The 9,898-nt window shown below is 41.7% G+C and overlaps 1 protein-coding gene across 1 annotated transcript; it reads right to left on the minus strand.

Annotated features, from left to right (window-relative positions):
* Positions 1 to 746: 746 nt before the first annotated feature.
* On the minus strand, positions 747 to 5,787 carry LOC128989366 (serine/threonine-protein phosphatase 4 catalytic subunit B-like). The gene is made up of 4 exons (XM_054411255.1): positions 5,649 to 5,787; positions 2,863 to 3,092; positions 1,689 to 1,994; positions 747 to 1,007 (listed from the first exon to the last, which is right to left on the minus strand). Exons 1-4 carry the CDS (start codon positions 5,785 to 5,787, stop codon positions 756 to 758), a joined length of 927 nt encoding a protein of 308 aa, XP_054267230.1. The 3' UTR covers positions 747 to 755.
* Between the last annotated feature and the right edge of the window lie 4,111 nt (positions 5,788 to 9,898).

A 9,898-nucleotide genomic window follows, 5' to 3' on the forward strand; every position in this document is an offset into this window, starting at 1 on the left:
GCCGCTCTAACAGGGTTTGAACAACAGCATTTCCATAGAATAATCAAATTTAATCTCAATCACGTTGCGAGACCTCGTGAATTTGCCAAAGTGTTTGCTTACTCTGTGACCTAGGTCGCACTTCTTTAAACATTTATAAACACTTTTACCTTCTAATCAGTAATCACTAGCAACAAACATCTTCGGGGATTTTGAAATTCAAAATTTCCCTTGAAACACCCAACATTTGATAAATATTGATGGGGTCATTTTGTCATTGATAAAACACAAAAGACCTTTGATAGAACGTGAGAATTTGTATAGAATGGGGGGATTAACTATCATAGTTGAAAACTGTAAAAAAAATTGTATAGAAAAGCTCAAAATGAGGCTTATTCAATTAAACTGTAATCCCTTTCCACAATGTAATTGGCTATAGTTAATCCATAGATACATAAATCTACTCCAGAATCCAGGATCAAAGTTAAATAAATAACGGAACAAGCTTAATGCTGTTGACGACTAATTGATCTTAAAGATAAATCCACGGATTTAGCAGAAACAATATGGGTTATCAACTTAAACAAATAACGCAACTGGCCCGAACCATCCCATCTATACTAAAACCCGTTTTAGGATGGTTTTAACCATTTATTCTCAAAATTATTCCAATCTTGTTTATTTTCGGACCAGCGACGTAATTTGTTCATAATTTATGATCCATACAGTTTCTGTTCTAATATTTTAAAACCACAGCTGATCGGAACAAAAGTTTATTACAGGAAGTAGTCCGTCTTGACCTTCTGGTTGATTTGGGCCCTCGACTGCTGAGGAGCCGCCTCGAAGACGGTAAACTCCTTCTGCAGATGCTCGTTGACCTCCAAGATGGCCGCCACGTTGCCGCAGCGGTAGCAGTAGTTCGGCGCTGACCAGACGGTCAGCAGAGTCTCCGAGAAATGCCATTTGTAACCTTCCATCACCAACTGGTGGCTACGGCAGATCAGCTCAGTCTTGTTGGCGTTGTTGAACTGCAAACATTGATGTCCTTGAGTATTTTGAAAGATTAGCTGAAGTAAGATTGGAGGTTATGTTTATTTATGTAGAGGCACTTTTGATGTCTACTTTTTATTCGAGAAAAAAAATAATTAAGGTTCAACTTAGAGGAGTGATTTGTGCTCTTTCTTGATTGACTTTCTTGAACTTTGCTTATGTTGATTAAGGTATTGCCATTGGATGAGGATTTTTATTTCAGCATTTGAAGTCAATTGTTAGGCTTTTGTAGCAGCTATCGGGCTTATAATGTAAAGCATGTGTAAAATATTGTTTCATGCTGTTTTTTCCCAGTTTCTGAAATAATCAGTTTCTCAACACCATTGACATGGACGAAAACTACCAATGACCTCTTAGCGTCAGTAAGTTTAATCTTAAACCCATCCGTAGTAGATGCAACAACCAGTTCATAATCAGACATTAACAGTGTTTCCGTTTTATTCATGTAGTATAAAAAATCATAAAGACTATAGAGCAAATAACCATGGTTTTTAGGTAGGCCTAGTAAGATATTGAAACAAAGAAATTGTAGCTGCTCCCCTAAATATGTTGGGTTAAATATAGTATGAGAAAAGTAAGAGTGAGTCTTTGCTCAAATTTCAAACCATTCTTACAACTGTCAACAACTCTTTCTATGAACTGCATTCAACCAAGCGTACCTGAGAGACGACATCTGCACCGAAGAGATACCCAGCGCCACGAGGGCTGACGCCCCAGCCTTGGATGTCATCAGGGTCGGACCAGAGGATGTCACACATGGGACCGTCATGGGGAACCTCGATGCGTCTCTGGATGGACCGGATCTGATCGATGGTCTGGATGTTGGGGGACAGCCCGCCGTGGACGCAGAGGATCTTGTCGTCGATGATGGCTGCCAGAGGGAGAAGGTCGAACACCTCGCTGCACATACGCCAGACGCTGTTGCTGCCGAACTTGCGGAGACATTCGTCGTAGAACCCGTAGACCTGGGAAGTAAAAGCACTTCTCAGCGTATTGTAAGGCGACGATCGCACTGTCACTGACTATAGTCCTCGACACCCTAAGTTGAGGCAGCCAAAAGCCACACTCGATATACGCCGTGTGGCCTTGGGCTGCCTCAACTTAGGGTGGCGAGGACTATAGGTCCATCTGATACTTAGTCAGGAACATTATCTATCGAAATTCGAATTAACAAGGATAGCTGGGTCCAATATTAAGCCATAAAGAAACTACATATATTATCTAAAATGTAGTCCACACGAAGAATAATTGTATATATCTGTGTAATTAGTTTCATTAACTAAGAAGGTAATGGTGTATTACGTTCCTAGTCCTGAAAATAGGTGTTTACCGGAGTGTGGTCGTTCCCTTGCGAGACGAAGCCGAGTGCGGGATTACCATACGGGTCCGGTAAATACATTTAGGACGAGTGAAGAACGATATTTTACGCCACACTAGGCCTACTCTAAGCTACTTTAACGATAGAATATCCTATAGGTACCTAACTATTAAATATCGCCAAAGCACAACAGAGCCAATGCTGAGGACATTGGTAAATTAGAAAAACTCAGAACTAGTGAAGAGCTACTGGAACGACAGCGGGCTGAAGTGGAGGACAAATGATTACAGATCTCACAAGATAATCCAAAGATTACCGGTTGATTAGTATATATTTTTCAAGGTCCAATATTGGAGCCATCAATCCTTGATCATTTACCTAATAATGACACTTAAGTGACAGCTGGTCTTGGTTAGTTACAAAACTGCACAGCCATTTCAATCGACACTACCCCCTGCATTCATAATCTGTCTTAACTAAAAGCCCTCCGAAGACCTGAGGAGCTGGAAACATACCTGTGTGATCTGCCGAGACTCGTGGTTGCCTCGTATCAGAGTGATCCTGCCGGGATATCGGACCTTGTAGGACAACAGAAGTAGGAACACCTCCACGCTGTGATGTCCTCTGTCAACATAGTCACCCATGAACAGGTAGTTGCTCTCAGGGAGGTCCCCTCCGACAGCGAACAACTCCCGCAGGTCGTAGAACTGACCGTGGATATCACCGCAGACTGTTACTGGGGTACCTGCAGAGAGTGGATAATATGTAAGACATTGTAGGACAACAGCAGTAGGGACACCTCACGCTGTGATGTCCCCTGTCAACGTAGTCACCCATGAACAGGTAGTTGCTCTCAGGGAGATCCCCTCCGTCAGCAAACAACTCCCGCAGGTCGTAGAACTGACCGTGGATATCACCGCAGACTGTTACTGGGGTACCTGCAGAGAGTGGATAATATGTAAGACATTGTAGGACAACAGAAGTAGGAACACCTCCCCGCTGTGATGTCCCCTGTCAACGTAGTCACCCATGAACAGGTAGTTGCTCTCAGGGAGATCCCCTCCGACAGCGAACAACTCCCGCAGGTCGTAGAACTGACCGTGGATATCACCGCAGACTGTTACTGGGGTACCTGCAGAGAGTAGATAATATGTAAGACCTTGTAGGACAACAGAAGTAGGAACACCTCCACGCTGTGATGTCCTCTGTCAACATAGTCACCCATGAACAGGTAGTTGCTCTCAGGGAGATCCCCTCCGACAGCGAACAACTCCCGCAGGTCGTAGAACTGACTGTGGATATCACCGCAGACTGTTACTGGGGTACCTGCAGAGAGTGGATAATATGTAAGACATTGTAGGACAACAGAAGTAGGAACACCTCCACGCTGTGATGTCCTCTGTCAACATAGTCACCCATGAACAGGTAGTTGCTCTCAGGGAGATCCCCTCCGACAGCGAACAACTCCCGCAGGTCGTAGAACTGACCGTGGATATCACCGCAGACTGTTACTGGGGTACCTGCAGAGAGTAGATAATATGTAAGACATTGTAGGACAACAGAAGTAGGAACACCTCCACGCTGTGATGTCCTCTGTCAACATAGTCGCCCATGAACAGGTAGTTGCTCTCAGGGAGATCCCCTCCGACAGCGAACAACTCCCGCAGGTCGTAGAACTGACCGTGGATATCACCGCAGACTGTTACTGGGGTACCTGCAGAGAGTAGATAATATGTAAGACATTGTAGGACAACAGAAGTAGGAACACCTCCACGCTGTGATGTCCCCTGTCAACGTAGTCACCCATGAACAGGTAGTTGCTCTCAGGGAGATCCCCTCCGACAGCGAACAACTCCCGCAGGTCGTAGAACTGACCGTGGATATCACCGCAGACTGTTACTGGGGTACCTGCAGAGAGTGGATAATATGTAAGACATTGTAGGACAACAGAAGTAGGAACACCTCCCCGCTGTGATGTCCCCTGTCAACGTAGTCACCCATGAACAGGTAGTTGATCTCAGGGACGTCCCCTCCGTCAGCAAACAACTCCCGCAGGTCGTAGAACTGACCGTGGATTTAACCGTAGACTGTTATTGCGGTACCTGCAGAGAGTGGATAATATGTAAGACATTGTAGGACAACAGAAGTAGGAACACCTCACGCTGTGATGTCCCCTGTCAACGTAGTCACCCATGAACAGGTAGTTGATCTCAGGGACGTCCCCTCCGACAGCGAACAGCTCCCGCAGGTCGTAGAACTGACCGTGGATATACCGCAGACTGTTACTGGGGTACCTACAGAGAGTGGATAATAAGACCTTGTAGGACAACAGAAGTAGGAACACCTCCACGCTGTGATGTCCTCTGTCAACAAAGTCGCCCATGAACAGGTAGTTGCTCTCAGTGACGTCCCCTCCGACAGCGAACAACTCCCGCAGGTCGTAGAACTGACCGTAGATATCTCCGCAGACTGTTACTGGGGTACCTGCAGAGAGTGGATAATAAGACCTTGTAGGACAACAGAAGTAGGAACACCTCCACGCTGTGATGTCCTCTGTCAACAAAGTCGCCCATGAACAGGTAGTTGCTCTCAGGGACGTCTCCTCCGACAGCGAACAACTCCCGCAGGTCGTAGAACTGACCGTAGATATCTCCGCAGATTGTTACTGGGGTACCTGCAGAGGGTGGACTTTTAAGCATAGTTTATAATCATGAGAATTTTAGAATGAGTTGCATTTAGCAAAACTATTCTAATAGTTTTGAATTAGCTAAAGAAATAAATACATTGGAACAATCTAAATTATTTCAGGCTCTTTGGAGGGTGACCAAATGATTCCAATCGTTTTAGAGCCGTCCAAATAATTTCAATAGATTGTAATAATCTTGTAGAAGGAAATATTTTCAAACTACTAGAAGTGATGACTATTTATTGAATTTAAATACAGTAGTACATTGTGACTTGGAAAATAAATGCAATGACAGACAGACACTATTGCAGAATGAATTAGAAATGGAAGTGGTTGGAGGACACCATCCAAGTATAACAAACAGGGCACAAACTGGACGAAATTCATAATTTTAAGAAACTCCGGAATAGCGACTATGTACTAATCCTAGATAAAGTTGTGTGTATTATGGAGCAAGATGCTTTTCAAAGGAACCGAACAGTTTTCCACGACATTCTCAGTCATTTTGACTTGTGTCTGAAGTGTTGTTCAATTCGTGAGTTAGCTAAGGGATTAAAGATCACAACAAATAAACTTTTAAATAAACCTAACTTAACAAAATATCAATATTCTAACTTATTTTCTCAACGTTGTTTTCCAAATTGAGTATTTCCTTAGCTTTCTCACACAACACTCTGACTTCCAACTCGTTTGGTAATTCTGTCTTCTTGAGTTGTTCTATATTTTTGTCAATATTTGCCGCATCACCACTCATAACTATAGCCTACTGCAGATTCGTCAAAAGTTATTTCAAAGTTGCTAAGGCTAGGTGCGAACATAAACTTTTCTTTAGTTAAATTGGTTAACTTGGACACAAATTGCTTAGTAAACAAATACGTGACGTTTTTAGATCTACATTAAAATTATAACATTGACATCTGATACTAATAATCCACATGAATGTAGCTGCACATCAAACAGGACCATGGAGAGATTTATCATAAATGTTCCCTCCAGCATAGAATAAACATTGCCCAAGTATACAAAATCACTTTTCAAGGCAAGACTTGCATGTGTATATCCTTGCGAAGAAGTGGCATGGTTTGAATATTTCTGTATCATTTCAAAACTCGACTTTTACCATTTGCAACAAAAACAGTTCAGGATATTCTCAGGCCCGGTTAACATTGAAGGTCGGTTCTATTGCATCAGCAGAATCCTTGACAAACTTGATCGACGGATTCGCCATCGCCGATATCTTCTATTGCAGATTCCGCTTGGCGTTGATCCGGTTGCAGAAGGTCAAGAAACCCACAAGATTTTGTATTCATGATGAATAAAACAATGTGTAAAATGTTAACTAGTGATAGGGGAAACTGCAAGCACCGTCTTATAGATTATCATCTTTATGTGTTAGTGAGAACTATATTAAGGACTGTTTTGTCGGTATGATATGTATAGGACGTTTTTACTACACTAGTCAGCCTTTTTTTAGTCAGTTTTTTATTCAGCACTAGACGGTATACCAGTGCCATGCAACGGGGTCAGTATGCAAAAGAGACAATATGTTGGTTCTTTGAAAATACCTTAAACATGGTTTCACACCCACCATTTAATTAGGAAACGAAAGCGAACTGTATCATTTAACTTGATAATAGTTTTTGTTAACTCAAGACTGTGAACACTTATTCGCACTACCTAGGATATGAAATCAATTATGGATTTTAAGGTATAATGAAATAACATGTTGAGTAGTTTGTACCTTTGTACTGTAAACGAACAGCTATTACAATAGTTCCAAACATGTCATTAGTGAAGTTTTCCATCATTTTTAAGTAAACATTTTAGTGAAAATATAATCAGACAAATGGAAATTTGCTTAGTCTGCAGGTTTGCTGCGGTTGGGGTATTCTATTAATTACTGTTTCCACAAAAATATATCTAAGTCATTCTCGTAAATCTCAGGATAACAGGTGAGGTTGATACGATACGGTAACGGTTATAGAATCTAATTTATTTAATCAATTAATAATTTGTTTAATCAATGACTTATTCAATATGAAATATTATTATTTTAGTATTATGGGTTGGCAATTCCATTTAAGTAATGTTAAATATAATGTTTACATTCGAGCAGGTGACCTCATTTTTAGTGAATTTCCCATATAGGGAATAAGCTATTACCGTAGGTCTCATGGTAAGACCTAGACCCGGGACCAATTTACTTTTTCGTTCTGAGGACCCCAGAGGCCAAAAACACCATCCGTTCAAATTCATATATATATATATTTATATATGTGTCCGTTAGCGCGATAACTCGAGCAAAATTGATCCGATTTTGATGAAATTTGGTACAAACGTGTAAAATTACATTTATTCGAACGAGTTCGCGAACCAGCATAATCGGACCATGGGATCAGGGGTTTATGGGGTAAAAATGGGTTTTTCTCATTTTTGACCTTAAAAACTTTAAATTTCTAAATTTCTCTCTAGACCATTTTGAAGAGCTTAAAAAACAAATAATTTAGTATATTGAAGTGTTTTTGAATGTTCATTGACTACGGAGGAAATTAAAAAAATTGTAAATTTAAAATTCCCATGTTATTCTTATGGAGAATAAATAAACTGTTCTAGTTTGCTTGTTTATGGATATTGTTGGGGGCGTAATGGGTGAAAATGAAAATAATTAATAACTCGAAGGACCAGAACTAATTAATAGTTCAAGAGAAAAATAATTAAATTAGAGAAAACGGCGAATCTGCAATTTGAAGGGCACTGAGGTCCCGAGATGGAATAAAATGTCTTGTGAGGGGCAAATGAGATTAGTTTTAGAGTCTAATTAAAACACACACAAAACTTTAAGGTTGTACCTTGAGTCCAATTATCCAAAGGTGGAGAGTATGGCAGCGGCGTCGTCTATGGTGGAGCGATGGCGGATGGCGGAGTCCTTAGACCGAGTGCTTCTGTTTTGTAGAATTTTGGAGAACGCAACGCACCCAAGTTCATAATCACAAAGAGCTCACTAATACGCGGAAGTCGCGGTGAAAACGTACGGAAAGTCTAGAAGTAATACACGGACGCGCACACACTGTCTTGAGGTTTGATTGGTTTGAAGAGTCTGAAAGCACTAGATCACAATTTAAGTAATTTAATCACAAACAAAAGGGGGAAATTAAAATGTATATATAGTTAAATGTACTATAGAGGAGAGGGAGGCCAGATATAATTAATCTATAGCCTAAAAATACGTTTAAGAGAGGTAAAATGGGCAATTAATGTCCCGAGATACGAGAAACGGAATACACCGTGAGTTATGGACGCCGACCGTGGACAGACAGACGCCGATCGCCGGCTTCACACTTTGAAAAATGCAATTGTGGTTTAGAGGGGTCTAGGAATTCGATGGCCAATAGGAAATGCGATTGAAGCAAACACGGCGTCAGGTGATTCATGGGTATGTAGTACAGGAAAATAGGCCTTACTGTGGCGGGAAATTCGAGCAGGCTTAGCAATCTCATTTGAATATTGAAAGCGGGAGTCTATTTACAATAAATTGGTACTGAGACTAAATAATATTACAATAAATGTGGTGATTTATATACACATTAGCATGATTAATTAACCAGTGACTTAATTAACATAATGATTAATTTCTAAATACTCTAAAAATATGAATACCGAACATTCCGGCCCCCTTGAAGCATTACAGCTTCAACAGACAATTAATTAAAAAACACAAGAGCAAACGTAAACCACACTTAAATCTAATATGTACATAGAGTAGGTTTCTTGGACTTAGTCTTCATTGCATGGCAGAGGGAAGACCTTGTGAACAGGCCGTGTGAAAGTCCCAGAAGCTGTCTTCACTGTGACGACTCGAACTGTTCCATCAGCGCCAGGGTGAGTGGAGACGATGCGTCCAAGAGGCCAGGTGAGTGGAGGTGAATTGGAGTGAATGAGCACCAAGTCTCCGGTCTTCAAATTCTCATGAGGGGTGGTCCACTTGGATCGCTGTTGGAGGGAGTGGAGATATTCAAGCTGCCAACGCCTCCAGATACGCTGGTGAAAAGCCTGGACAAGCTGCCACTGACGAAGACGATTGAAGGGCACTTCAGACAGGTGAGGTTCCGGCAGGACAACTAATGGAGCTCCGATGAGGAAATGTCCAGGGGTCAGCACAGAAATTTCGGAAGGGTCTGAACTAAGAGCTGTAAGAGGGCGCGAGTTTAGCATTGCCTCTACTTGAATTGACAAAGTTTGAAATTGGGTTAAAGTTAAAATGGTTTCACCAATTACCCGTTTCAGATGGTATTTTGCACTTTTAACGGCACTTTCCCATAAGCCACCTTGATGAGGTGCAGAGGGGGGGTTGAAATGGAAGTTAATTCCTTTGGGGGTGGTGAAATGAACAATTTTGTCGTGCGAATCAGGTGTAAGGATGGTTTCACGGATTACCTTGCGTAATTCCGAGTTTGCACCAACAAAGTTGGTTCCGCAGTCAGAATACAGATCGGAACAGAGTCCGCGTCTCGACACAAAACGTGTGAGAGCGGCAATGAAGCCTGAGGTGGTAAGATCGGTGACTACCTCTATATGAATAGCTTTGGTAGCCATGCAGATAAAAATACACAAATAGACCTTAATCTGTCTAAGAGCTTTGAGACTGCAAACGCGAACACTAAATGGTCCGGCGTAATCTACGCCTGTAGATGAGAATGGACGAGTAGGATTGACCCGATGAGCAGGTAAATCACCCATTAGAGGGATTTTGTTTCGTGGTTTATTTTTAAAGCACACAAGACACTTAAATATGCGCGAGCGGATAACGCTCCTGGCCGATAGAATCCACACTTTTCGGGCGAGTAGTGATTGAGTTAGTTGCGGAC

This window comes from Macrosteles quadrilineatus, unplaced genomic scaffold, assembly GCF_028750875.1.
Source record: "Macrosteles quadrilineatus isolate MER2022 unplaced genomic scaffold, UCM_ALF_1.0 Scaffold_3__2_contigs__length_128488019, whole genome shotgun sequence".
Classification (NCBI taxonomy): domain Eukaryota; kingdom Metazoa; phylum Arthropoda; class Insecta; order Hemiptera; family Cicadellidae; genus Macrosteles; species Macrosteles quadrilineatus.